The sequence below is a fragment of the Patagioenas fasciata genome, chromosome 12 (genome assembly GCF_037038585.1).
Source record: "Patagioenas fasciata isolate bPatFas1 chromosome 12, bPatFas1.hap1, whole genome shotgun sequence".
Taxonomy (NCBI): domain Eukaryota; kingdom Metazoa; phylum Chordata; class Aves; order Columbiformes; family Columbidae; genus Patagioenas; species Patagioenas fasciata.
In genome coordinates, this window is record NC_092531.1 from 13952164 (window position 1) to 13980137 (window position 27974).

At 55.6% G+C, this 27974-nt stretch overlaps 1 protein-coding gene across 8 annotated transcripts; it reads left to right on the forward strand.

The window, feature by feature from the left end:
* Positions 1 to 27950, forward strand: TLE3 (TLE family member 3, transcriptional corepressor). 8 transcript variants are annotated; one of them, XM_065847085.2, is made up of 21 exons: positions 1 to 336; positions 784 to 917; positions 986 to 1086; positions 1197 to 1260; positions 2186 to 2230; positions 10295 to 10357; positions 10770 to 10874; positions 16968 to 17172; positions 18345 to 18361; positions 20513 to 20632; positions 20862 to 20912; positions 21025 to 21180; positions 21277 to 21409; positions 21668 to 21864; positions 22698 to 22774; positions 22958 to 23207; positions 24029 to 24276; positions 24995 to 25142; positions 25895 to 26045; positions 26443 to 26519; positions 26711 to 27950. In XM_065847085.2, exons 2-21 carry the CDS (start codon positions 894 to 896, stop codon positions 26816 to 26818), a joined length of 2340 nt encoding a protein of 779 aa, XP_065703157.1. In that variant the 5' UTR covers positions 1 to 336; positions 784 to 893; the 3' UTR covers positions 26819 to 27950. The 8 variants fall into 8 exon arrangements, with proteins under 8 accessions (XP_065703157.1, XP_065703159.1, XP_065703158.1 ...); XM_065847087.2 differs by having other exon boundaries at positions 21668 to 21849; XM_065847086.2 differs by having other exon boundaries at positions 16971 to 17172.
* Positions 27951 to 27974: the final 24 nt, after the last annotated feature.

Consider the following 27974-nt stretch of genomic DNA (forward strand, 5'->3'; position numbering starts at 1 on the left):
CTGAGCGCTCTGGCGGCGGCGGCGCGGACCGCGTGCTCCGGCGCTGCCTCGGTCTGCGGCGGTATCGCGGGGTCGGGCGGGCCCCGCTCCGTAGCACCGGCGGCCTCGGTCTCCGCCCCGCGCCCGGGAACCCCCCCTGCGCACCCTCGGACCCTGTGGAGCGGCAGCATGGCTTGTGGAGTTACGGCGATGCCGGCTGGACAGAGCTGAACGGTCGCCCCCGGGGCGGGGGGAGCCGCGGCGGAGACGCTTCGCATGTCCGCGGCGCCCGGGAAGTCGGATGTGTACGGCCTTCTTCCCCCCTCCTCCTCTCCTCCATGGCCGTCGTGCTCCGGCGTTAGTTCCTGGCTTTGCTTCCCCCTTCTTCTCGCAGCAGGAATACCGCGGGATCCTCCTTCCTCCGGGGCTGTTTTGGTTGCGTTTTGTTGTTGTTGTTGTTGTTGCTTTTTGAAATTTTTCGGGGGGTGTTTTTTTTAATATATATATATTTTTTTTTTTTTCTGAGAGCGAGTGCCGGAAGAGGGGGGGAGGTGAGGAAGCGGAGGACTGCGGAGCGAGGCGGCCGGGGGGTCGGCACCTGGCCCCGGCGGTTGCGGGCGGCTCGGCTCGGCGGGGCTGGGCTGGGCTCCGCGGCCGCGCAGCGCCTCCCCGCCGGTGCGGTGATTTGCGCGGAGTGGGGGGAGGCTCACAGCGAGCCGGGCCGGCCGGGCCCGCTCCCCCCTCACCCCCCCGCCCTCCCTCCTCCGCCCCCCGCACGGACTTTCCTCTCGTCTCTTTGTTCAGTTCTCGGCCTCTCCGGGAGCGCTCCGTGGCCGGCGGGCAGCAGCGCACGTCGCGATCGCCGTAGCGAGGCACGGCGCGGCTGGCTCCAGTGACCGCGCCCCAGCCCTGCCATGTACCCCCAGGGCCGGCACCCGGTGAGTCCCGCTGCCCCCGACCCTCCGCCACCCCCGGGTCCCCCGGTGCTGAGCGCCTCTCCCCGCAGGCTCCGCACCAGCCGGGCCAACCGGGCTTCAAATTCACCGTGGCCGAGTCCTGCGATCGGATCAAGGACGAGTTCCAGTTCCTGCAAGCCCAGTACCACAGGTGAGCCCGGGGGGGCCGGGGCGCGGCCGCGGGCAGCGCCGCTCCCCTCCCTTCCCCCGCCCCCCCCCGCCCGCCGGGTCTCACCCTCCGCTCTGCCCCCCCCCCCCCAGCCTGAAAGTGGAGTATGATAAACTGGCGAACGAGAAGACAGAAATGCAGCGCCATTACGTTATGGTAAGAGACTTTAATCAGATTTCGGATCAGGCTGTAAATGTCATTAGCTGGTCGCCCAGCCGTGCGCTGGGAAAGGGAGCCGGGGGGGGGACACCCCCAGGGAACGGGCAGCTGCGTGCCCGGGGACCCCCCACCCGCCTTGGGGGGCTGCCCGCCCTTCCCGGGCACCGCGCAGACCCAGCCGGCTGGAAGCGCGGTAGCAAGTTTGCTATTAACCCCTTTCTGCCATCAGCCCCTGGGGGAAGCGGGGTGGGGGGGGGGAGGGACGGGATAGGAGCTCTGGGGGTTGTCCCTGGGGATAATGGGGGGGAGGGTGAGTACGGACTGTCCCCACTTGCTGCCCCGGGGCGCTCGGGGCATGCGGTGAGGCCACCCCGAAGCTTCCCAGGGCATGCCCCCCGCCCGGGGAAAATGGGCTCTTTTGTTGCCGCAGAAGCCTTTTATTTAAATTTTTTTTGCATCGCAGGGCCCCGAGGTGGGATCGTTTGTGTTTCTAATGGGTTTAGCAGGAGCTAGGCGGGGGGGCAGGGGCCGGGGCGCTCCCTGGGCTCCTGGCAGCAGTGCTGGACCCGGGAGGGGAATAAATCCACCCCCCCAGTGAGAAACTGGGGTTTTGGCCAGACTACGGGCTGTACCTGTTCTGCCAGGGCTGTGCAGACGCCTGTCACACAGCTCTGTGCCTCTTTGTTTTTCTAAGTAGCTTAGGAGGAGAAAACAGGAGTAAAAAGGAGTGTCCTCTTGTTAAATGCATGCCGGTTAAACACTATAAGCATCTGCTTATTATAAGGTATAGTTTCCTTGGCTACAAATGCTTTAAGCGTAGTTTTGACCGGGATGCTTTCTGGTAATGACCTTATGCAAATACCTTACATTAAATTAATTCAAGTTTTTCTTGGCTTTTTTTTTTTTTTTTTTAATTCCCCAGTACTATGAAATGTCGTATGGTTTGAATATTGAAATGCACAAACAGGTGAGTAATTTAAAGGGGGAAGTTGTGATTGACTGATCTCCTGTTGCCCTTTTCTCAATGTGAGATAAAATAGGCCCTGATTGCACTAAATGGGGCATAAGTGCTGAAGTCAGGGATGTGACTCCAGGTGAGAGCTTGTGGCCCAGCAGTTCTGTTGGGAACTGTAGGTTTATGGCAGGCCGGTGGGATTTTTGCCTATATTCATGAGAAACTTAGGCTTTGAAAAGAGTGTTTATGAGAAGAGGTGAAAATAGCTTTGCTGTCCGTGCTGGGAGGTTGGTACCTGGAATAGCACGTTCCCGGCACTCAGAAAACACTGTTATCTCCCACGTTTTCCTCTGGTTTTCTTGTTGGTACAACACGACTGTTTCTAAGGTCATATTCCCGATACTCGCCGGGCTGTAGCGTGAGACTGAGAAGGGAGTTATCGTCGGGGATACCAGTATCTTATGGTGTGTTGCTCAATGTTATGGATTTGTCTTTGCATCTGGAAAATGAAGCAATGTTTGCTACGTTTTTTTTTTTTCTGGTCTCCTCTGATATGTAACTTGCCTGAAGGGAAAATATAGAAGGCCATAGCAGAATGTGGTGTGCTACCTTGATAAGATTATAGTTAAAGAGCCTAAAGGCTGGGCACATGATGGTAAAACTTAAAGGAATAAAGTTATTATTGAGATTAGACCTGATTATTTGTGCTGCTGCTGCTTACTGGTTTTAGAAGTAGTTCTAATTAAGAACTTAAGGCAGATAGAAGTTGACATCAACTTTGCAATTCGCAGATCACCCTCATTCAACTCTGAGATGGTTTTGCTTAACGGTAGTATTGCCCTCCTAAGTAAAGTCTCCTAAGCCGACTGATGAAATTCAAAGCAGCCTGTCTGTGTATCTGCCTCTCCTTCTTTACTTTTCTGCTACGTAGTGGCAGGGTAACAAAAATAATTACTGCTTAGTGTTCAGTTTTTTAAAAATATCATCTTCCATGCAGATAATCCCCACTTGTTTCTCTGTTATTGTGCCTGGACAGAAGTGCCTTGTGTTGCTGGGGGGGCTGTGCAGAGCTGGGGTTCCCCCCCCCGGGGCATGTGGGGCTGGTGTGCGGCTCGAGGAGCCCTTGGGCACCATTTGGCCTTGGTGCAGCCGGGAATGCTCTTCAACGCAGAATTTGTGCCTAGGCCTGTGGTGGCCTCCTGTGAGGACCCCGTCCCCGCTTTGCATGTGTCCCAAGGGACATGGACCATGCGGCTCCTTCTGAAGTGCTGGAGGATGAGGGTGACGCCAGCGCAGGTTCCTTCCAGGAGAGGGGGTGCCCCTCGCTGCCTGGCTACTGGGAGCTGAGTGGCTTCGCTCCGTGCAAACGCTGGGAGATGGTGAAATAATGCACCAAGATACTGAGCTTTTTGTCTTGGTGAGGCTTTGGGAGCAATTGACTGTTTCTGGAGAGGTGCAGTGTGTTTTCCGCCAGTCCGTGGCTGTGACAAAAGCCTGGTCTGAGAGGTTTTGTGGGTCGGGGCTGGGGGTGAGACCCTGTTGGGTCTCTGGCTTCCTTGGTGTGCGAATGGCACGCTCCACCGTCTTGCAGTGTGACCATGCAGCTCTAGTGTGTCTTCCCCGTGGTGTTTGGCGAGGCAAAGTGGCTGGGATGCTTTTCGAGGGAACTGAGAAGCCTCAAAGTGCCCAGGGGCACTTTTCCCTGGTGCTGGTGCAGGCAGAGCCGCCGCTGCCCCGGTGACCTGGATTTTTCAGGGTGGCAGGTCCCACGCCAGGTGGTGCAGCTGGGGAAGCCCTGCGTGGTCTGTGCCTTGCTGGGAGCCACCTCGCAGCTCCGCAGATCAATCTTTGCCGGATGATTCCAGCCTGTGCTGAGCATCTCCCGCCTGCTTTAGTTGTTCCTGGTGACATATGCTGCATGCCTGGTGCTGGGCTGACGGGGGTGTGTGGGGGGGGGAGTTTGGGGAGGTGAAACTGTCTTGTTGTTTAATTGACAGCAATGTGCATGGTGCTGGGGGAAAACAAAGCAGCCGGAGCTGCTTCCAGTGCGCTCCCAGGCAAAAATGGGGCGAGAGGGAACAGAGGGATAGGAGGGACAGGGGAGCTTGGTCCAAGTGGGTGCTGGGGAGGGTTCCTCCTCTTTGGGGCTGCAACATCCCCCCCCCTCCCCGTCCCCGAAAGGCATCCAGCTGCTAATTGCAGCATGGTCCTGCCTGCATCTGGTGGAGGGTGGCTAGTCCTGAACAAACAAGTTTATCAGCTGACCTGTTTAGCGGTTGACTTGTGTTTATCTGCACACAATCAAGTAGACTGAAGTGCCTGAATTATTCATGCAGTGTCCTGCCCTCCAGACTTGACTGCTTGTGATTACATCTGCTTGAGACAAACATTGATGGATACTTCATCTTTAAGCAAAAGGGGATTGTCTGTCTGTGGGCTTATATAACAGATTATCTCTTCTACGCTGAATATTAAGTGTGTGCATATGTGGCTGCATGTGGGTTTTTTTTTTCCTTTCTTCTCATTTTGTTTCTCGTTAAGACAAAAATGTAGTTTCATAAACAACTCCATATGCAAGGAAATATTTAGGAAGTGACTACCCACTTTGTTGCATATACCGCAGTGAATTGCTCCTTACATCAGTGTTCCTGCTGAATGAAGCACTCTCTTATCCCGGCTCGGCTTTCTTCAACCTGAGGCTGCTTGGGAGTTTTCTTTTTAAACCTGAGTGGAACTTTTTTTCTTTTTAAGGTTAATTGATTTTTACAAAAGAAACCTTTGTTTCCCTGTTGGTTTTGCATTGTTTTTGTTCAGATCTCTGTAGATAATTGCCGAATGCAATTGGAGGGAATAACAAATCCAAAAGAAAAACTAATTTTGCGTGGGGAAATGGGACACCTTGGTGGGGCGAACCTTTGTACTGATTTTTTTTAAATGGCTGAGAACTCTCCACATAAGCACTTTTTGTTTTTGTGCTTAAACACTTTAATGCTTGGAACAAACCTAAACTCTCCTGACACTTCCATGGGAAGAGAGGCATGCTTTTTTTTTTTTATTTTTTCTCTAGAATATTCCAAGAACACAATATACTTTCTGTCATGCTCATTAGCCAGGAGTGCCAGGTAATAATTTGCCAAATACTTCAGAAGCCAAGTAATTTGTTAGCGTGATAGTCTCAGGTCTCCTAAGGTGGAAGGAAGAGCTGTCAGCTGAACCTCTCCCTGGCTTCATGGGAGCCCTGGTGGATTTTTGGGGGCCCTGGGTGGTCTCTGGTCCCCACAGCCCGCGTGTGGGTGGTAATTGTGTAGTGAGGGGTTGTGGCCCACCCCTCCACACCCCCTCCCTGAATTTAATTCTCATCAGTGAAGCTCTCTACTTCGCTAATAACGATAGCAGCCACAAATAGCTTTCAACATGCCATTGACAGCCTGGCTGGAGAGAGCACTTGAAATCCTGGGAGACAGCTGAAAGTGCCCGTAATTGTGCGCCGGAGTGAGAACCACACTGCTCAAGGGCCTGATTTTCATGTGCTTAAAGAGACAATATCCTGGTTTCAACAAATGCTTCTGGTGCTTCACCGCTGGTGTGATTTACGCCGGGATTTACTCCGGGTGGTTCTCCGCCCGCCCCTGCCACCCGCTGCCAAGGCAGGCGTCTGGGGTGGCTCTGGGGGGGGTGTGGTGGTGCAGATCTGTCTCAGAAACGTTGCTGGGGTGTGTGTAGGGTGACCAGTGGTTTTGAGCTGGGGAGGACGCTGGGGGGGCTGGTGGACGAGTACTTTTCCTGGGAGTCTTGGGTGAGCTGTGGGATGATGCTGGTGCCACGTTCCTGCATCGAGTGGGCCAGTGCCTTGGGCACTGTCCCAGCCTCATCTCTGCGGGGGCTTGGGCTGGTGGTGGGAAGTATTGATAATGTTTTGCTGTGTTTTTCAAGAGGAGGAAGGCTCAGTGGAGTAATGCTGTGTGTTCAGGCCCTTGTCTCCAGCCTCCATCCCATCCTTTAAATCAATAAGCAAGGGCATGTTGGAGGTTGGTCTGGTGTGGTCTACAGTCTGTTCTGAAGGTGCACCTGAAGTGGCCTGGTCTGGTGTGACTCATTTCCAAATCGTGTGGGTTCATGGTGGGTCTGTCCCATGTGGGGTGTGAGTTGGGGTACAGGCGTTTGGGGAGGCTGGGGAGCTGCGGGCTTGGTTTTTGCAAACGCTTCCATCCCTGGAGCACAGCTGGGTGCTGGGAACCCAGAAGGGCTTTGGGTCCAGTCCTACCCCGCTGAGGGTGCAGGGACGCAGCAATGGGGCTGGGGCAGCCCTGCAGCTCCCCTTTGCTTGCTCAGCTAGGGACAGGGCTGATACATTATGGCACATCAAGCATCTCTTGTCCAGAGTGACGTCTGCAGGGCTCTCCCTGCATCCCTTACCCTGGCTGGGAGCTGGGGCTCCGCTTGCCCTTGCGCGCTTTGGGTGATTTTTAAGGTGGCTCCTTTCAACTCCGCTCTGTGTATCCTGTGACTGATGGCCGGCAGTGTTATTTTTAAACTTCCCTCTGCCACATCCAGGTGTGAAGACAAGAAGCTGGGATGGGTGGGGGCAGCAGCTATTTAACACCATGCCACTGGTGCAGCACAGGCCCCACCGTGGCTCCAGCCGCCGCAGTCCTGCCCTTCAGTGCTTTGGGTGCTGGGAGCTGCTCTGGCCATTTTCAGAGCGGGTGGCAGGATCCGCAGCCTGTGGCTGAGCGGTCTCTCTTGATTTATAACCAGTGCAAATGTTTTCTCTGATCCCTCCCTCCTGGCAGAACATCACCCGGAGTGTTTCTCGTCTCACAGCAGGTCAGGTTCCCAGCAGGGACGGGGGATTAGTTGGGATTTCAGGTTCTCCTGACTCCTTGCCCTTTTTAACGAGGGGAACGAAGCTGCCGTTGCCATCGCGCTGCCTGGGGTGAGCGTCCCGGCAGGGGCTCCCGCGGGTGCTGTGCTGGGGGTGCCTCTCCTGGGGTGCCCTGTGCTGCCTCCCATCTTTTATCCACCGTGGGTGTGCAGCCCCCGCCGATGTGCGCTGTGGTCCAGCGAAGATGCAGGGCGCTGGGAGGGGATGCGCAGGCTGGGATTGCCATGGCAACCTGCGGTGGGGAATGGAGGTTTTTCTTGGCAGGAGCAGCTCGGGGGGGCTCAGCGGCTCTGGGGTGAGGTGATGAATGAGCCCTGTTATGGGGAAGCTGTTGGGCATGAAACCTTCCCCTGTTCCTGGCGTGCCGGAGGATCCCCTTTCGCTCCCGATTAAACTTTTAATGGGGACTACTAGAGTTTAATATGCTGGGGAATGGGAAAAGTTAAAGTGAACAAATATTTAAATATCATTGAATCTTGCGTTAAAAGGAAACCTCATGGTTGTAAACATAATATTTTGGACATCTAATATCTTACTCACTGAATCCCACGTGGGAAGTCTCTCTCTTTGCAGAGCATGAAGCTTTTCTTCAAATCTTTGTTGGAAGTTTTGACAGAATTGGATTTAAACATGGAGGCAATGGGGCTTTGTGCATCCTTTTTGGACTGTGTTAGTGCTCGATGATGCCCAGGGAAAACCCAGCACTGTCCCTCCCTCCTCTGCAGAGGTGACCTGTTCGGATGCTGGATTTTTTCCTACACACCTAAATGGCCTTTGTGACGTGTAGCAGGAGGGACTGCTTGTACTGGCACTGCTGTTTTCACCTCAAAAAAGGATTGAATTTATTCTAGAATTTGTTGGGGGCTGGAAAGAGCGAGCTTGTAGGAGAAGCAACCATGCTGGAGGAGCAATCCGCCGAGCGCTTGTTACTTCCAGAATCCAATAGGCTTCATCTGAAGGAATAAATATTTAATGGAGCTGCAGTTTATATACAATCTAATCGATGCGTCAGTGCCAAAAAGGCCTTTAAAGAGGTTTACCTATTGCTGAGCAGCGTGTGATGGGAGCAGCGGGGTGGCTCTTGGTAGCCCTGTGTTGCTGGAGGGCTGGTGGCATGCACAGTACCGACCCTGCTCCTTGGGCAGGGAGGATCATGCAGCACCCGCTGAGCCCCGTGTCCCTGCTCCCAGGTCCGTGATAATCTCGGCGGCTGCGGCTCTCGCGTAGCAGTAACCAAGGTACCTGAGTCCAAACCCTTGTCATCCCAGATGCCTCTGTGTGACCCCGCGCGCCAGCACGCTCCCCTGACCTCAGGAAGGGCTAATAACAGCGTCAGGTGTAACCCGAGCACCAGGCGCTTTCGGAAAAGACGACGGCCAGAAATATCCCCGTTGCTTTGAAGCTGAAACCGGTGATGGCCGTGTGAAGGTGCTGCGGGAGCACAAGTGGGGGACTTGGGGGAGTCTGGGCAGCGAGTCCCTGCGTCCACTGGCCACGGGGTCTCATGGGGTTGTTCCCTTTGTGGGGTGAGCCTGGGCTTGCGGGGGATTGGGGTTGTCCTGGGGCGTGTTGGTTGTGCTCTTGCCTCAGTCTCTACCTCAGGTTAGTTTTTGTAGTAACACCAGTGTACCCCAGCCCATCTCCTCAAAAGAAGGGTTGTGATCTGGTTTTTTGTTTGTTTTCCTCCAAACTATGATATTTTAGTTTTTTGGTTTTGTTGGTGTTTTTTTTTCTTCTTGCAGTGTTTGAGAGCAAGTGGAGCTGAGAGCCCCGCTCTGGGTCAGCACCCTCTGGGACTGGGATTAAAAATCAGAGTTGCTGTAGGGCTCGTGCTGGGGATGCTGTGGGGCTGAGTGGTGGGGCCAGGGGGGATGAAGCCTCAGGGTGCTACAGGTGGAAACAGTGATTTGGGGAGCACACTGAGGCAATCCAGGCTGGGGGTGACTGCTGGTCATCTCGGAGATGAGGCACCTTGCCAACATGGAGGCTGGAGTGAGACCCAGTTAATCACTTGTGTTATTGATAACGAGCTGCTCAGGGCTGTCGGAAGGAATTTCTGGGCGTTTGATTGTGTGCCAGGGCTCGGCTCCGGCCATTGTTGCGGCGCTGAATCCTTGCGGCTGCTGGGGCCGTGTTTGAGTTGGACCCAACGCTGTTTTAACAGCTGCCGGGGCCGGCAGAGCAGCCGGCATTAACTCCTGGGAGCCCGGGGAGCATCGCGGGGCAGCACCCCCAGCACCGCGCTGCCGCTCGCCCCAACCTCTGCTGTGGTTATTGCTCCAGGAAAATGTTATTCCGAATTAATGGAAGTGGTGCAGAAACCACCGTTTGACAGCGTAGGTTTATTGTTAGATTCACCCATAATGTCGTCAAGCCGATGGGTGTAAATAGTAATGGGTTAAATTTCCTGACTGTGAGGACAGCAGAAGGAACTCGAGTGGCTTTAGTTTGGGTGGGGAAGGACCTTGCGGTGCTGGGAGCGGCGCAGCCCTCGCTGTTGGCCCAACACTCTGCACGGGCGCTGCGTGTTTGCTGAGTTTCTTCTGAAGAAACCCAACACCAGCAGATAAGCGCTGGGAGTGGGAAGCGATGGCCAGGGCTGTCCTGGCTGGGTGCGCAAAAGGGATTTTGTGTGATCTGGCCTGTTTGGGAAGCGTCGGCTGCTCTAAGGACGGGGAGCCGTGCCAGCACCTGGCTGCCTTCTCCCGGAGCCAGGGACATCCAGGCTGGCGCAAAGCTGCTGGGGCTGGTCTGTGACGCTTGGTACCACAGTGGGAAGGGGACCGAGGTGTCCCCAGAGTACGGGGACCGGGGCTGTGTCCCTGTGCTGGCCAGCACAGAACATGCAAGGAGGTGCTTTTGTTGTCTCTTTTGGAAACTGCTGCTTCCTCTTGTGTGACTGGGAGGGGAGGGGAAGGGATGCACAGGAGGGGGATGCAGGGAAGGGAATGGGGATGCACAAGTCGGGGCAGGGAAGGGGATGCACGGGGGAAGATGAGGAGGAGGATGCAGGGAAAGGCGAGGGGGGAGTGCACAGGAGGGGACAAGGAGGATGCAGGAAAGGGGACAGGGAAGGGGATGCACAGGAGAGGGTGGGGGAGGATTCTCGGTACTGCTGCCGGGAAGCCTCGTGCAGTGTGTGGCAGGCTGCTTGGTACTGACTGCTTTTTTTTCTTCTTCCCTTTTTTCAGACAGAAATTGCTAAGAGACTGAATACCATTTTAGCCCAGATCATGCCTTTTCTGTCACAAGAGGTAAGCAGGTTTTCACACCCCAGATGGGGGATGTTGCTTCTCCCTGGGGGTTTCCCCAGGAAGGCAGTGCTGTGGGGTCCTGTTGGGGGGGATCAGACCTGTCCCCACCAAACTTGTGGTTTGGGGGTGTGGGACTGCTTGGGTCCCACGTAAAACCCTTGGGATAGGGGAGAACCAGACCCATGAGGGGCTTTACTCAGCTGTGGGGGTCTGCACCGAACCCAAAGAGCAAAAATGGTGTCAGGGGGCTGCTCCGGTTTCCCCTGCACCCCATGAGCAGGGAGTTGTGCTCAGGCTGCTGCTCTCATGAGCAAAATATAGACAAAAAAAGGGCTGACAATTTATGGGGGTTTGTACCTCTGCTTGAAGCCCTGTGCCCAGCTCTGACCTGTCTGTGTGTCTGTCCCCACAGCACCAACAGCAAGTCGCACAGGCTGTTGAGCGTGCCAAGCAAGTGACAATGACGGAGTTGAATGCTATCATCGGGGTACGTGGACTTCCCAATCTGCCTCTCACCGTGTGTATACCCCTTTTATTCCTATCATTTACCATGACCAGAGGCAATCCTGCACTCAGGGGCGATTCAAGACAGGTGGCTCGCAGCCCCCCCGCTGTCCCACAGCCCCCCCAAACCACCAAAACTCCCCCAATCTGGCATCAAGCGAGACGTGGGGTGGCAGAGGCCACTTGGGCAGCCCAGTCCCTGTCCCCAGGCGCTAATGCAACCCCAGGAGCCCCTGCTTCCAAATTTGATGTTCTCCACGAGGGTTTGGTGCCCAGTGCCCTCTCAGAGCCCCTGAGCCCAGGCATGTCTCTGCGTGTGCTGTTGATGTGAAATGTTCTGTAAACCTGCTGGAGTTGTAGTTCCATGCATTGACTTACCCGCTCCTGTCTGACTGGGCTCTCTCTCTTGCAGATCTTGGGTGGGTTTTTTGTAAGATTAACAATTTTTGTCTCTTTAATGGATGTAACGGTCTCAGTCCTGCAGCAAACCTGCTCTCTGTTGGGGCTCCCTGAACCCTGGGACATCAGCGTCCCCAACCTGCATCCTGGGGAGGTGGCTTCAGAGCTTCTCTGAGTTTAGGTGTTTATTTTCCAGAAAATACTGACTTTTAATTTCATTTTTTGAGTAACTATTTGCACTTCTTTCTTAAGCTACGAGGATCTTTGTGATTCTTTGCATTTAACTTGCTTTTACGTGCATTTTTCTGGTGTTATGAGTAACACTAAGTGCAGAACTGTGCTCTGGGCTCCTGAGGACAGTGGTGGGTCCCCAGTGCTGGGACATGTGTGGCGGTGGCTCTTGGGGACCGGTGTCAGCTCAGGAGTGTGTCTGGTTGGGTTGGTGCTGGGGTGATGGGCAGCACCGCGCCACCCGTGCCCCATCCCTGGGCTGGGGTGACCTGGGGTGTCGCTGACAGGGACAGGTGAGGGAGGTGATGAGCTGCTTGAGGTCGCAGACAGGAGCCCAGGCAGCTGGAGGCAGATATTGGAATTCAATTAAGGTAAATGAGCGGGGCCCCTGACCCCCATTTTCAAGGTAATTGCTTCTTCAGATCAGAGTGAGTGTTGTCCCGTCATTAAGCAGCCAGGCATTTAATTGCTGTGACTGATGGGTTTGCAGGAGCTGATGCAGGCAGGATGGGCAGTGGGGAGCGTCTCCGCTACTGCACCCTGCGAGGCAGGGACAGGGGTGCCCCCCCACCACCATACTGCCCTGCGCTGCAATGGCTGAATAGGGGACGGGGCTGGTCGCGAAGCTGTGCTGCACACCCCGGGCAGATGCAGAGCTGGTTTGGGTGTCAGGCCTATGTTGCTCGCTGGCGGCTGCACCTGCCCCTGTGTTCCCCCAAGACATGAAACCAAGAGGAGTTTTGTTGTTGTTCTTTTTCCAGCAAACGGAATTTCTCACCTTTGTGCATGCAGTGCTTTGTTTTTGTAGGGTTGCTCATGTGGAGCAGGTTGCTTGGGGTGTGTTTATTCTCAGGTGGAAGGGGCAGCGCGCTGGGGTGTGCACAGATCCTCACCCCGTGTCCTGCGGGGATGGGTGGCTCTGCTGTCCCTGACATGCCTTGCAGCAGGACAAGGCGACTCTATTTATAAACTGCACCAGCGTCTTGGTGCAGGTGCTGCAAACAAAATCCACACACACACACACACACACACACACACAGAAAAATGCACCAAATCATTAGAACTTTTTTTTTATTTCCCCTTTTGAGGTCAAGAACTGTTAATTTTATGCATCTAGGCCATTGTCTCACAGTTCCTCTGCTTCAGGCTTCTGTGAAATTGAGCCCTTGATTTGGTTATAGCTCTGGAAATGATTAGACTACTTTACTAAATTTAACGCAAGTGGTGAACTTAAGTGGTGAACCATTAAATCGGTTAACAAAGGCATGAAGCATGATGTACATAATCCAATTAAAAACACTCTACGTATGAGATATTCCTTGCCAGCCTTTCTCGTAAATCGTAACCTCCTTCGTATCTTAACCATATTTGTCTAGCACATGCTGAGGGACCCCAGAAGGAAACCATCTCTGTGTCTGTGCATCTCCCACCAGACCCAGGCGATGCTGATGTCCCTACTGTCACCCAGGGCTGTGTTTGCTGCAGGCTCATGTCCTGGGCTCTGCAGGGATGTCACTCTGGTCTGGGCTCCTGCCAGCAGATGAGAAGCCCCAGTGCTGCATCCTGAGTGGGTCTGAACTTGCTGTTCAGTTTGAGGACGCTGGGGAGGTATCGGGAGGGTCCCTGGCCATGGAAAGCTGCCCCAGGTCCTCGCTTGTCCCACACCGTGTGCCTGGCTTTGTTGGCCAGGACCTTGATCCTGCTCAGTGCTGAGCACCCTGTCATGTCCCTGCCATGGGCTGGGGTGTAAGGCATCTGCCCAGGGGGCTGTCTGCAGGTGCTGGGCTGTTTTTTTTGGGTGATGAAGGTGACCTAAGAGCTCCTTCAGCCTGCCCTCCCCCAGGCTATTGGCAAGAAGCCTCCACAGGATATGTTTTTAAAAACAACCTTTTTCAAGGAAGGGAATAAGTGGCAGGGGAGGGAATTTGGGCTTTTCAGCAGAGAAGATGCCAAGCGAGCAGCGTTACTGAGCTCTGCAGCATCCCTCTGCGCCTGGAGGTCCCAGGTGGGTTTTATTGCCCTCCGTGGAGTCTCCAGATGTGATTCCTGAGCACAGCACAGGACGGATGAGGATTGCCTGCTGCCTGGGACAACAGACACAGGAGAGCGATACAGCCGGGATGGCCGTGGGGAGCTGCAAGTGGAGCCTGGGACCCTCCAGCACTGCCAGCGCCTGCACAGCGGGGACATGCGCTGGGATTGTCATCTTGTCATCTTCTCCTTGCCGTGGGAGTGACCTGGCCGGGATGTGGCTCCTTACAGCAGTGGCAGGATGGAGGTCTGCAGCCCACGGTGTCATCCTCGCTACCCCGTGGAGATGCGCTGGACGGAGGGACGAGACTTCAGACCAGCAAGGAGACTTTCCAAATGGATTCTGCTCACCGATTTCTGCCTGCCAAAGGGGAGAAAAACACCTTTAAACCTTATCTTGAGCCACAGTGGGATGTTGTGTCTTGACATTTGTTTCCACCCCCTGCACTGGAGCGGGGCTGCTACATGGGGGCTGGGACCCCGCGGGGACAGTTCACCAAGCCCTTGGATGAGTGTGTTTGTCAGCAGCTTAAAAAAGAAAAGGAACCGGCAGTTTTCTGCTCTGTTGGAGAACGAGGCTCAGGGTGGTGATTATTCCTGCCTTCGCTGCTGGTGCTGCTGTGGTTGCTTGTGGTGGAGCCACGTTGTCTCCTGGGGCCATGAGCCCCATTGATGTCGGGGGCTGGAGTGTTGCTGTGTGGACCCAGGGTGCCCAAAGGACCATGTCCCTCTTCTGGGTTCCTGCTGCTGCCGGCCGGGGCTGGAGAGCTGCGGAGAAGAGCATTGTGCAGTGCTGGTGATTCTGCCCACCATGGGAGCTGGAAATAGCTGAGGATAAAGCATCGGATCCCTGCGCATCCCAGTGCCATGGTGATGGGCACTGCTGGAGAGCTTGCGGGAGAGGATTTCACTGTGCTGGAAAACCATCGGGGGCTGTTCTCCAGGGTGATGCTCTGCTCTAATGGCCAGCCCTGCCTCTTGCTTAAATGGGTGAAATCACGTGAGGCTGGGACTGGAAAGAGCGTCATTGATTCCAGCAAGAGCTGAGGCTATTCCTCTGGCTGTGCTGCTGGGGGGATTGATCTTGGTATGTGTGCGTGGCCGGGAGGCAGGAACTGTGCTCTGTGCTGTCGAGGGACATGCTGGCACGGTGCTGGTACCATCAGGAGAGCCCTGGGGATGCCCTCACTGTGCTCCCTCCGCCCTGCCAGCCAGCAGTCCTACTGCCCTATGTGCATGGGTTTGGGGACACCCCTCAGACAGGGCACCTGAGGATGCTCCCCCTTCTGCCCTGTGGATGCAGCAGCCCAGCAGAAGCTAAAAGCTCCTGCTGCTAAGGACACGGTGATTTATGCTTTTCCTGTAACAGCACTGCAGAGGCCTAATTGCCTCCTCGATTTGGCTTCTGCCACAGCTGAGACCTCTGTGCTGCCCGCAGGAACCTGTGTTGTTCAGATAATGCATCTCCTCTGCCCAGAACTGCAGCTCCTGCCAATCTCATCTGACCCTGGCTGGTGTCCCACAGGGGATTGCCCCCTCCCCTTGCGCCAGGCTCCGAAACCAGAGCCAGGCGGGTGGGGGTCACCCACCTGCTATGGGTCGCCCTTCCCTGCACCCAGCTCTGCCTTGGGCAGCAAGAGGCAGCTGGGTCCCGCTGTGCCCATCAGTGTGGAACAGCAGCAGGTCCCCCCCTTCCTTCTGCCCCAAAAAATAGGTCCTTGTATTGGGTGGAACTGGTGTTGCCTGTGGAGGCATGGCCTGAGAGTGGGGGTTTATCCCAAAAGCTGCAACCCAGCTGTGGAGGCTGCTGGGGTGTGTGCAGGGTGCCGCCAGCCCTCGGCGTTGTGGGGGCTGTGTGCATGGCCTTGCAGCAGAGCCACTTGCTGCCCTGTGGCACACGGGGGCTGGAGGGCACTGGCCTTGTTTGTGTGGGGGAGGAAGGCTTTGAAGAGCACCTCCCATGTGCAGTGTGGTCCAGCTGTGCCCTAAGCTGAGTGCAGGACCCCTCTGGTTAAACCCCCCTCTCCTGCTCCCCCAGTGGGTTTTGTGTTGTAGTGGCTGGTGATGCCATTACTGGGGTGTCAGCCCCACCCGCTTGGGCTGTGCTGGGGTCATCCCATGAACCAGTTTGGGGACACCCACGTGTGTCCCCTTGCAGCACTGGAGATGTGCTGGGAATTTCCTTGGTGGAAGCGTTGGAAACGGAGTGTCCCCAGTACCTGAGAGGGGTTTTTGGTGTGTTCCTGTGCTGTGGGTTATGCTGGGCTATGCTGCGGTGGCAGCAGCCCCTGGCTGTCATGGTGCAGGGCTGGGACTGAGCCCCCCTCGCCTGCTGTTGTGTGTAGCCTTGCGGGTGGTGCCGTGTCCCCTCACCGTGCTGTGGGACTCTCCACGCACAGGCTGGCTGGCTGGAAAGCTGCCTGGTCCAGTGACCGCTTCTGCCATGTTTGGTGGCACTGGGAAGGGAGAAACCCTGATCTGAGCTGGCTGTGGTGACCCTGAGGGAAATGTGGGGGGTTCACCTGCAGCTCAGGTGGCCCCCAGCCTGTGATTCTCACCAGAGGTCAATGGGTGCCAACTGGGTGATGCTGGAGGTGGCTCTGGGTGCAGGCAGGAGGGCTGGAAAGGGGGGTGCCAAGCTCTGAGACCCCTGGCTGGACCCCACACTGCTGTCCCCCGGGTGGGGAGCTGAAGGGTGGTGGCCTTGGGCTCTTGGAGGTGACACGGCCATGGGCAGAGCATTGACTGGCAGCCGGCAACTCAGATCTCAGCTTGTATGCTTTAAGTTTGAATTTGAAATAGGAACGCAGGGTTGTGTTTGGTTGTAGTTCAGTTTGGGCCAGCCCTGTCCTCAGTGCAGGGCACGTCCAACTGCCGTTGGAGGGGACGGGAGCAGCGGGGGGCAGGATGGGGCCAAGGGGCTGTGTGGGTGGTTTTCCTCTCACCGTCAGGTGCCTTCAAGCTGGCCCTGAGCAAATAAGCAAAACTTTTCCTTTTGGAGGTGTCCTGTGAGGATCCTGGATGGTTTGAGTTTTCGCTCTCTGATCTGGTTTAGCAGCTGGAGCTCCAGCCAGAGCCACTTTCTGCATCCTGGGTGGTATTTTTTTTTTCCTTATATATACTGAAAAGCAAAACTAGCCAAGTCTGCAGCAATGGTGTGAATTACCTTAAATTAACTATGGCTTTTGCGATTTGACCGGGGGTGTGTGTGCCAGACACGCTGCTCTGCCCCCCAGCTGCAGCAGGGATCGACCCTGGGGGGCTGTGCATGGGCCACCCCCGTCCCTCCTGCTAATGGGGCTTCTCTTTCCAGGCAGCTGAGTGGGGCAGCTCCTGGGGCATCTGCGGGCACGTGCCCCTTCCCAGTATCCCGTCATTGCTCGATGCCTTGACATCCCACCCTGTCCCGCTGCCCCATCCCCGCTCACTGGTGGTTTTGTTGCAGCAGCAGCAGCTCCAGGCCCAGCACCTCTCCCACGCCGCCCATGGGCCCCCAGTCCAGCTGCCACCCCACCCCTCGGGGCTCCAGCCACCGGGCATCCCGCCGGTCACCGGCAGCAGCTCAGGGCTGCTGGCCCTCGGCGCCCTGGGCAGCCAGGCACACCTCGCCGTCAAGGATGAGAAGAACCACCATGACCTGGACCACAGAGGTGAGAACGAGTGGCCGGGCCAGTGTGGTCCCTGGGGGCTGCTCATTGCTGCATTCTGCTGTGCTAGAATCATGGGGTCGCAGAAGGGTTTGGGTTGAAGGAACCTTCCCAGCTCCCCCAGTGCCACCCCTGCCATGAGCAGGGACATCTTCACCAGCTCAGGTTGCTCAGAGCCCCGTCCAGCCTGGCCTGGGATGTCTCCAGGGATGGGGCATCCACCACCTCTCTGGGTGACCTGGGCCAGGCTCTCACCACTCTCAGCGGCATCAATTTCTTCCTCGTGTCCAGCCTGAATCTCCCTCCTTTAGTTTAAAACCATCACCCCTTGTCCTATCACAACAGGCCCTGCTGAAAAGTCTGTCCCCATCTTTCGTATCGGCCCCTATTGCAGTCCACAAAGGCTGCAATAAGGTCTGCCTGGAGCTTCTCCAGCTGAACACCCCAACTCTCTCAGCCTGTCCTCCCAACAGAGTTGTTCCAGCCTCGAATCATTTCTGGGGCTCCTCTGGTCCCTCTCCAGCAGGTCCTTGTCTGTCCTGTGCTGGGGACACCAGAGCTGGTCACAGCCCCTGGTCCAGGCTCTGCTCCCTGGGCAGGGCTGTTGTCCAACAGCCTCCCCATGCTGCTGGGCTCTGCTGCTGCTGGGTTTGGGGTGTTTTCCTCACAATGAAAGCCAGTGAGGAAAAGCTGTTGGTATCCAGTTACATTCATTTTTCTGCATGGACACAAATGATGAGGAGATCCTGGGAAACTGGGGCTGTTTGAGTATGAATTGGGGGCTGATCCACATCCCACTGAGGTGGCTGCAGAGATGGGCTCTTGGAACCTTCTCCTAGGTTTGTGGCTTTGGGTACGAGAGCCAGAGAGTGGTGCCATTCCTCCGGCATTTCAGGGCACTTCCCCTTTGATCTGTGTTTTGTCAGATAAATCACATTGTCAAAAGGAAAGGGGGGGAGGAGGCAATGGGAGCTGGATGGGCAAGGGATATGAATTTTAAAGCAAAACTGGAGAGAGCCCAAAAAGGTTCTGATTTAAAGCAGGAGGTCATGCAGTGAAGAGCTTCTAGATTTGTTTTTTTCTATTTTAAGTCTTATTCTAACTTGCTTTATTTTTCTGTCTTCTCTTTTATTTTGCCTGTGACCTCACCTCTGACACCATCTTCTTCTAAAAAGAGCGAGACTCAAGTGCAGTAAGTCCCATTAACCTCCTTTTTTTTTTTTTTTTTTAATCTATTGTTTTAAAAACCAGACTGTGGGTGTGAGCTCCAAGGATGCCTTTTGCACAGGTCCTATTTAGTTTTTTAAAAAAAGGCAAGCAAAAAATAAACCCCCCGCGCTGGCTGGAAGAGTGGCTGGGTTGTTGGCTGTGCTGGGCCGGTTGTGAGATTTGGTTTAAATCTTTTTGATTGCAGCAGGGCTTCGAGATTCGGTTTCAGTTGGCTAAGCCCTGTGAAGGAGCGCAGTCAAGTCTGCACGGCTAAAAAATCCTTGGGCGATTAGGAAAGCTATTTTATTCCTGATCACTCGTCTATTATCTTGGGTCATCTAATCTGCCAGGCTGGGTTTTGGCTATTACGCTGTGTTAAGTAGGACTTGGAAGGTCAAGCAGTTAACTAACCAGCTAAATAACCGTGGTGGAGGACAGCCCTCACCTCCGGCACAGCGGCTTTTTACTTGCGTCCCTGATGGTGCGGTGTTCGTAGCGGCGGTTTGGTTTGTGTTTTCGCCAGGTGCAGTGGATGTATGGAGGGCAGGGGGTGTATTTTTGGGTGGGCAGAGGTTGGTAGGAGCCAGAGATGGGGGGCTGCCCTCACCATGGAGGTGCTGAGCCTGCGCCCCCCACCTCGGGTGCACAAAGCCTCTGTCTTGGGGACAAGCTGGCAGGACAAAGCCCGGCTGAGCTGCGGCTTTGCAGCGATTTCCTGCCCTCCCCGAGCCCACAAATGGGCCTTTTCAGAGCCGGGGGCAGATGGGAAGAAAAGTGGCATTTACGGGGGGAGAGGGGAATTGGGCATCATTAACCTCCTCCTTCTGCGGGAGGGGGCCGTCGGAGATGGGAAGGTTCCTGATCTATAAAATAAAATACGGGGTATTCCCCACGGAGGTTTAATGCACACGATAATCAGCGTTAGTCATTCATATTTTCCTAGCCTTGCCTGCGCAATAAAAAATATTTAGTTTCTTGGCGGCGGGCCAGCGGCGGGCTGAATGGATCGATGCCTCTAAATGCTTGACATGATTCTCGGGTAGCTGCGAGGTTTTTCAGCATGACTGCCTGAGAAGAAAGACCCTGGTGTTATCCAAAGCCGCTTATTGGGTACTGAGAAGAAACATGAACTGCTTTAGTTCTCCCTTTCAGCTGGGAGAGAAAGGCAGAGGAGCTGGGGGACGTGCTGCTTAGCAGGGTGGGGGGCTCAGCTCTGACATGAAATGATGGTGGTTTTACTGCTGCTCCCAGGAACTAATTGCAGGGGTCTGCATGGGGCCGCGATGCGGGACCTGTCATTCTCCGGGCTCTCAGGGGCATTTTGCTGCTGTTTCTGCTCCCAACCCAATCCCAGTCTGCAAGGGGCTTTCCTGGAAATGCTGACAGCGCCGGGGCTTTGCATGGAACCCCCCCTGAGCAGAGATTTTTTGCAGATTTTTTTGGATGCCCTTTGACTGGGCAGAGCTTGGCTGCCAGCGCAGCTCAGCCAGGGCTGGGATGAAGCTCTGGCTCTGCTCGTGCTGGAGGAAGCACCCATGGGTGCTCTTGTGGGTGCCAATCCCGTGCCAATCCTTCCCCTGCCCAGGGGTGAGGACTGGTGTTCCCTTGGGGGCAGAGGATGATGAAGATGGGGCTCTTGCTCCCTTGCGGGGCAGAGGATGATGATCATCATGGGGCTGGTGTAGGGGAGTGCAGCTTTTCCTCTCTCTGCATTGCCCTGTATGTGCTGGTGGATCCCAGTGGCTGCAGGAGCTGCTGTAACTGGGCACAGCTTCTCCCAGGGTTTGCATTTTTAGAAAACAACCAGCTTTTCTGGTTTTTTTTCTGCCATGCTGTTGTAGTAAATGGGCTCGGGTGCCTACGGGCAGCTGTGCTGGAGCGGAGCAGCTGCACGGGGCTGTCCTGGCAGCGTCCCCATGGCTCGGAGCAATGCTCAAAGCTGTCGCCCAGCCCAGGCTGGACCCTGTCCCAGCTCCCTGGCGTGGGGGGCTGTGGAGTCTCACCCTGCTGTCAGGGTTTTGCAGTCTGGGGTAGGGCTGGATTTCAGGCTCGGTGCTGGCTGGAGGGGCCGTTTGTGGCACCATCTGCTTGCGAAGTCCTGTTTCCAACTGAAGAGTTTCTTCTGTCACTGCAGAATAATTCTGTTTCACCCTCGGAGAGCCTGAGAGCCAGCGAGAAGCACCGGAGCTCCACGGACTACAGCATTGACTCCAAGAAGCGGAAAGCGGAGGAGAAGGACAGCATGAGCCGATATGTGAGTGAGGGGGTCAGGCTGCGGCTGGTGTGCTGGGAGCTGCCAGGGGACATGGCAGCACACATTCAGACAGGACTTCGGGTGGGAGAAAGCAGAGTTTGGGTAAAACTTGCCACACGTGGTGTGGGTGACCTGTGTCCTCCTGCTGGGGGGGGTTGACCCCCTGGGAGGGGTGCCTCCCACCCCAGGGTTTACAGCTCTTTTCAGGATGTGACTCCCTGTGTTTCAGGACAGCGATGGTGACAAGAGCGATGACCTGGTGGTCGATGTCTCCAACGAGGTGAGCTCTGGAAGTGTTTCGGCAGTTCCCTCCAGCAATTCCCGCCTGGAAGCAGAGCCGGGGGGAGCCCTCCCTGATGCTGGGGATGCAATCAGTTTCTCTTGTCTCGCAGGACCCCGCCACCCCCCGGGTCAGCCCAGCCCACTCCCCCCCGGAGAACGGCCTGGACAAAGCCCGTGGGCTGAAGAAGGGGGATGCGCCCAACAGCCCGGCCTCAGTGGCCTCCTCCAGCAGCACCCCCTCCTCCAAGACCAAGGACCTGAGTCACGTATGTCCTTCACTCCTGGGGGTTGGGCCCTGCCAGCTGTGGATGCTGGTGGCTGAGCCTCATGGTTTCTTCTTTTTTCATCCCTTCTCCATCTAGAATGACAAATCATCGACACCTGGGCTCAAGTCAAACACTCCGACACCAAGGAATGATGCACCGACACCAGGGACAAGCAGCACTCCGGGGCTGCGACCGATGCCTGGCAAACCGACTGGCATGGACCCCCTGGGTGGGTGTTGGTCACCTGGGTGTCCTGTGGTCCCCTGGTGTCCCCACCTCAGCTTTAGCCTGTGCCCTCCGTTGGGGTTGCAGCAGCTTGGGGTGGGAGGTTCAGCCTTATTGGGGATCTAATCCAGCTCAGGACAGGGGTGCCAGCAGCTCAGGTGTCCCCACACCAGAGACAGGATGAGGGGCAGGTCCCCCATTGCAGGGCTGGGTGCTGATGGGCTCCATCCCCTGACCATGTCCCCATCCCTCCCTCCCCCAGCCTCAGCCCTGCGGACGCCCATCTCCATTGCGGGCTCCTACGCAGCGCCCTTCGCCATGATGGGTCACCACGAGATGAACGGCTCGCTCACCAGCCCCGGTGCCTATGCTGGGCTGCACAACATCCCCCCGCAGATGAGCGCCGCTGCTGCCGCCGCTGCCGCCTACGGCCGGTCGCCAATGGTGAGCTTTGGAGCCGTACGTAGCACTTTTAGCTCCTTTTTCTCGCTCCCGGTGGGCTGGTGGGTGTGGGGAGGATTGGAGGGCTGCATGGGGGGGGGTTCCCTTATGTTGAATGTGAAACTGGGAATTCACACTGGCTGCATTTTGAATTGGCCGCTGTTGAAGTGTTGCTGGGTGTGGAGATGCCCCCCATTGGCATTATTTTTCCACTGAGGGTGGTGAGAGCCTGTCCCAGGTCACCCAGAGAGGTGGTGGATGCCCCATCCCTGGAGACATCCCAGGCCAGGCTGGACGGGGCTCTGAGCAACCTGAGCTGGTGAAGATGTCCCTGCTCATGGCAGGGGTGGCACTGGGGGAGCTGGACATGTCCCTTCAATCCAAACCATCCTGTGATTCTATGAGTCTATGGGTGATGTGCATGTGCCACTATGTTGGGGTTTATTCTCATGTACCTACTGCACAGCTGCCTTCCCTTTACTCGTGCTAACTACCCTGTTACAGGCTTTAAGGCCAAACACTGTCTCAACAAGAAGTAAAATGCTGCCATGAATGCAGACATAGGGGTTTCTGCAGCCAGAGTGCTGGGCATAACTTGGCTACTCCTGTCCCTGGGGACTGGGAACAGCATGGGGACAGAGAGCATGTCCCACGCTGCTCCTTGCAGCCCTGACACCTCTACCTAATTCCCCAGTCCTGCCCCTTTCTGCCAGGGGAAAAATAACGTTGACTTATTGAGCAGCAAGGGAAAAGAGGAGCCCCTGAGCGTCGCCATGCCTGACGGGGCTCAGGGATGGGAAGCTGTGTGTGCCCAGCCCGTGCCCAGCCTCACCCCACATGTCTCTCGGCAGGTTGGATTTGACCCCCACCCACCCATGAGAGCCCCTGGTCTGCCCTCCAGCCTGGCGTCCATCCCCGGGGGGAAGCCGTAAGTGTGTCTTGGTCTCCTTGTTTGCCTGGGGGGATGGGGGTGAGTGTGGGGCATCACCTGGGGCTGGTCCAGGCAAGCCTCTGGAGAGCTGCAGCGGCTCTGTCCCCAGCAGCTGGGCCGCAGTGCCACCCACCCTGCTGGTTTACAGGGGCTGACACCCCCATTTCCCCTCCCCGGCAGAGCCTACTCCTTCCACGTCAGCGCCGATGGGCAGATGCAGCCGGTCCCCTTCCCCCACGACGCGCTGGCGGGTCCCGGCATCCCCCGGCACGCCCGGCAGATCAACACGCTGAGCCACGGCGAGGTGGTGTGCGCCGTCACCATCAGCAACCCTACCCGGCACGTCTACACTGGTGGCAAGGGCTGCGTGAAGATCTGGGACATCAGCCAGCCGGGCAGCAAGAGCCCCATCTCCCAGCTGGACTGCCTGGTATGGGCCGGGGCAGCAGGGGCCGTGGCCTCCCCACTCAGCATCCCTCATCCTCCTGCTCCCCACGCGCCTGTCCCCCACTTTCCCCCATGCAGAGATAAGACTTTTATCCAAAACCTAAACGTATGTGCAAAGCTGAGCTACCAAAAGGACAAGAGAAAAATGCAGGACGTACTCAAAATCCCGGTGACTCCAGAGAGTCTGTACAGAATTTCCTGTATAGCGCAGACCAGGAGGTATTACCAGAGAAATTTGGGATCAAGCCCGGTAACCTTTAAGCCTTTTAGGGGACAGTTGTCTTTTCACAGGGTGAAGCTGCCTTTTGGGGGGGATTAAAGGAGGTGATAGCTTCAAACGTAGCATTTCCTCCTCAAATTTGTTTTGCCTGTTTGTCTTCAGATTATATTTTGCCATACTCCTGTATATGGGGCTGGCTCTTGTGTTTGTATGAGCTGCCTTGCCTGGCTTATGAACTTGCAGCTCACAGTTTCTCACCGATAGGATGCGCGCTACTGGGGAGAATATCTAAAAAGGGATGGAGATAGGAAGAGTGAAAGAACTGTTGGTTCTTGGGAACAATTTCTTCCTGGAAAGGGCTGTTGGGCATTGGAACAGGCTGCCCGGGGCAGTGGCGGAGTCACCATCCCTGGAGGGGTTGAACAGACGCAGAGATGAGGTTCTCAGGGACGTGGGTCAGTGCCAGGAGTGGGGTTGGATTTGATGCTCTTGAGGGGCTTTTCCAACCAAAACTTCTGATTCTGTGATTTCCTAACATGGTGAATCATTCGTCACCCTCCTGCAAACATCTCTTCCCCCTCCAGAACAGAGATAACTACATCCGCTCCTGCAAGCTGCTCCCTGACGGCCGCACGCTGATCGTGGGGGGGGAAGCCAGCACGCTCACCATCTGGGACCTGGCGTCCCCCACGCCCCGCATCAAGGCCGAGCTCACTTCCTCTGCCCCCGCCTGCTACGCCCTGGCCATCAGCCCTGATGCCAAAGTCTGCTTCTCCTGCTGCAGTGATGGCAACATTGCCGTCTGGGACCTGCACAACCAGACGCTTGTCCGGTGAGCCAGCTGCCACAGGCCAGCACCGCGGGTTGCTCTGCCCTGTAATCGGGGTCTTTCTGGTCATATTTTGGCATGGGGATCTTGGGGATGGTGACGAGTGTGCTGTCTTGTGATTTGTCTGTAGAATAAGACATACAGGAACAACTGTGATGGGGAGTGCTAAGGTATTTGGGGGGGTTCAACCTGGAGAACAGGAGCTGAGGGGACACCTTCCGATCTCTGAACTGCCTGAAAGGAGGTTGGAGCCGGGGGGGGGTCGGGCTCTGCTCCCCAGGAACAAGCACCAGGACCAGAGGAAACGGCCTCAAGTTGCATCAGGGGAGGCTGAGGTTGCATCTGGGGAACAATTTCTTCCCCAAAGGGCTGTGGGGCATTGGAACAGGCTGCCCAGGGCAGTGGTGGAGTCACCATCCCTGGAGGGGTTGAACAGACGGAGATGAGGTTCTCAGGGACACGGGGCAGTGCCAGGGATGGGGGAATGGTTGGACTCGATGATCTTGAGGATCTCTTCCAGCCAAAATGGTTCTGATTCTAAACTAACCCGGTAGGCTTGGCTGGGCTGGTGTCCTTCGCCAGAGGATGCTCCTGGGTGGGATTCCTTGGTGCAGGGAAGCTTTAGAGATGGAGCCTGAGCACCAGCTCCCTTCAAGTAAACCACGTGATTTTTGCCAATGTTCCCCTTGGAAGATTTGCATTATTTTTTTGTTGTTTAAAGGCAATTCCAGGGCCACACAGATGGTGCCAGCTGCATAGATATCTCGCACGATGGTACGAAGTTGTGGACAGGGGGTCTGGACAACACGGTGCGTTCCTGGGACCTGCGGGAAGGGCGGCAGCTCCAGCAGCATGACTTCACCTCCCAGGTGAGCACGGGCTGCCTTCAGCCCCGGAAGGAGGAACATCCTGGCCTGGTCATGCAGCTCCTCCTGGAGACCCCGTGCAGGGGTTTGATCCCCCACAGACAGTGGGGCAGCCAGCTCATATGTGCCCGTGGGCCAGGGGCTCTTTCTGCTGGAAAACGACCCGCACAACCCCTGTTAGCTCTGCCCATGGGTGTCCCAGCTGCTTGAACTGTAACCCAAGTGTGTCCAAAGCAGGAAGAGCTGTGGGGCTCCCCTGGCTCCTGTTTCAGTTTCTCTTTCATCTCTTATTATTCTCTTTCATCACTTATTTAGTCTTGCTGCCTTCCATGCTGAGTTTTCTCCTCTGGAGGATGCAGGGAATGTGCTTTCTGTCAGAGACACAAGTGCTGTCCCTGGCTGAGGCTGTTTCAGCCAGGCTGCCTTGACCAGGGCTGCAGGAGCAGACACCGTTCCCCGGCTCTCAGCTTTGCTGTGCCCACGTCTCAGTGGCTGGAGCCACTCAGTGACTTCAGAGGACCAGGCTGTGTCCTTCCCTGCCTGTTGGGCTGTTTTGCTTCTTAATTATTTGCCTTGCAGGCAAACCATCATGTTATTAAAATCAACAAGGGCATCACCTCCAGCTTGGTTTCTGCCCAGATGATTGGTGTCTGTCCTTGATGGGGAATTGCTGAGGACACAGAGGTGGCTGGTGGATGCTTGAGCAGGTGGCTGGTGGATGCAGACCCCCCTGAGCACCCTCTGTCCCCCCGCAGATCTTCTCTCTGGGGTACTGCCCGACGGGTGAGTGGCTGGCAGTGGGGATGGAGAGCAGCAATGTGGAAGTGCTGCACCACACCAAGCCCGACAAGTACCAGCTGCACCTCCACGAGAGCTGCGTCCTGTCCCTCAAGTTTGCGTACTGCGGTAAGCGACTCCAGCCATGAAGTTGGCTCCTTCGGTGACAGCTGGGGACCGCAACAGGAACGCACGGCACAGAAGTGGGGGCTGAGCACAGAGCAAGATCCATCTCATGGGTGGTGGAGATGAGGATTATCTCTGTAGAACGATTCCAGTTGTGGTTGCAAATGGCCACATCGCATTGCAGGGGGTAAACTGGTGTGGGAGTTGGGTCGTGTCCTGCCAGGAGCGGGGCTGGGGTGGGCACCTCTGGAAAACCTCCATGTTTGCCAGTTCCTCCAAAATCTCCAGTTACCGAACTAGGAGTCTCTGGGGGTGGGAGGGTCGCAGGGTCTGGCTGATGGCCACATTGGGTGTGGCAGCAGCAGTTTCCAGCTACTGATGCCGTGTTTCCTGGGTGCAGGTAAATGGTTTGTGAGCACTGGCAAGGACAACTTGCTCAACGCCTGGAGGACGCCCTACGGAGCGAGCATCTTCCAGGTAGGTCACGCGGGGTGGGCATCACCACAGGAATGGGAGAAATGCTTTTGGGGTGGCCATATCAGTACCCAGTGCGCAGGATGCGGTGATGCCACTGGCATAGATGCTGCTCATTAAAACACAGCAGCCTCAGCAAGGAAACCAAACTGATGGTTTTTCTCTTCCCCCCCCCCTTTTCCTCCTCTTTCCAGTCCAAGGAATCCTCATCCGTCTTAAGTTGTGACATTTCAGCAGATGACAAGTACATCGTCACGGGCTCTGGTGACAAGAAGGCCACAGTCTACGAGGTCATCTACTAATGGTGGATTTTCCAGCAGGGCTGGCAGCTCCCGGCGCTGGCAGGACTGGGGGCTCAGGGGGCAGCCCCAGGGCTCAGCCATGCACCGGCACGCTCCGGCGGGGCCCGGCGTACAACACACACGGATTTATTTGGAGGTCTGCAAATATGGCACACATTGAAGCCCTAAACGGATTTTTGTTTGGTTTTAAGGTTTTGGGGTTTATTTTGAATTTTTTTTTTTTTGTTTGTTTTCTGGTTCTTTCTGTCTGCGCTTTGGTGGCACTATAAAGGACTTATTTTTTATTGTGACTTTTTTTTTTGGTGCATCCTGCATAAGACTTGTGAAAAATGTAAATAATGGACTAGTAAATAGCATTGGAAGGGTGGGGGATCCCTCCCGGTACACTAGTTGTGTATTTTTTGTCTGCTGTAATTGTATTCCACTGATGGTTTTGGTGGTGGCAATTTTTTTTCCTCCTTTCCCCCCCGAAGTGTCCGTTGGGACGTGACTTTGCCGTGCAGCGCGTAACCAGGCCAAGCAAAGGTGTCCACTGGTGCAAGTTGTTCCTGCTGTCGTAGCCGTGCGTTGTTCGGTGTGTTCGTGATGGTGGGACGCTGCTGGGACCGCGGGGGACTCGCTGGGATCCTCAGCTACTGACGGGACATCAGCAACACAATCACCTTTTTTTATATATGGATTATTTTTTTTTTTTTTTGTGCTCGTATGTTTGAAGAAAAGGGGAAGCCCACGCTGCGGGATCGTCTGCGCAAGCCCTTCTTGGTCTTCGGACAGAAGCAATGAGGAGTGATTTCAAAGAAAGCTTAGTAAATTCAGCTCAGGGAGCCACGAAAGATAATAGCAACTTATGTGTTTTGTATTCAAATGAAAGTAAAGAATTAGAATTGATAACCTTTAAAATACAGTTTTTTTAAAAGCAAAGTTTACTAACAAGTAGGGTTTGTGTGGTGGGGGATGGGGCTGGCTCTGGTTGGGTCTGGTGGGCTGATGGTCGTGTCTCCTGGTGTGTGGGTTCCGATGGAGCAGCCCCCTCCCCACACAGGCTGCGCTTCAGCCTTTTGTACTCAAGGGTTAAAAAGCAAACAAACAAAAAGAAGACATAATGGGAAATAAAAGTATTTGTGTAGCAGAAGCACTTACCCTGTATTGTAGCATA

Excerpts from the sequence above, each read along its gene's own strand:
- TLE3 (XM_065847085.2), top strand. The coding sequence starts at position 894 with ATGTACCCCCAGGGCCGGCACCCG. Across the intron at positions 20,633-20,861 it reads AGGACAGCATGAGCCGATAT|GACAGCGATGGTGACAAGAG; the intron begins GTGAGTGAGGGG and ends CCTGTGTTTCAG. Across the intron at positions 21,410-21,667 it reads GACTGGCATGGACCCCCTGG|CCTCAGCCCTGCGGACGCCC; the intron begins GTGGGTGTTGGT and ends TCCCTCCCCCAG.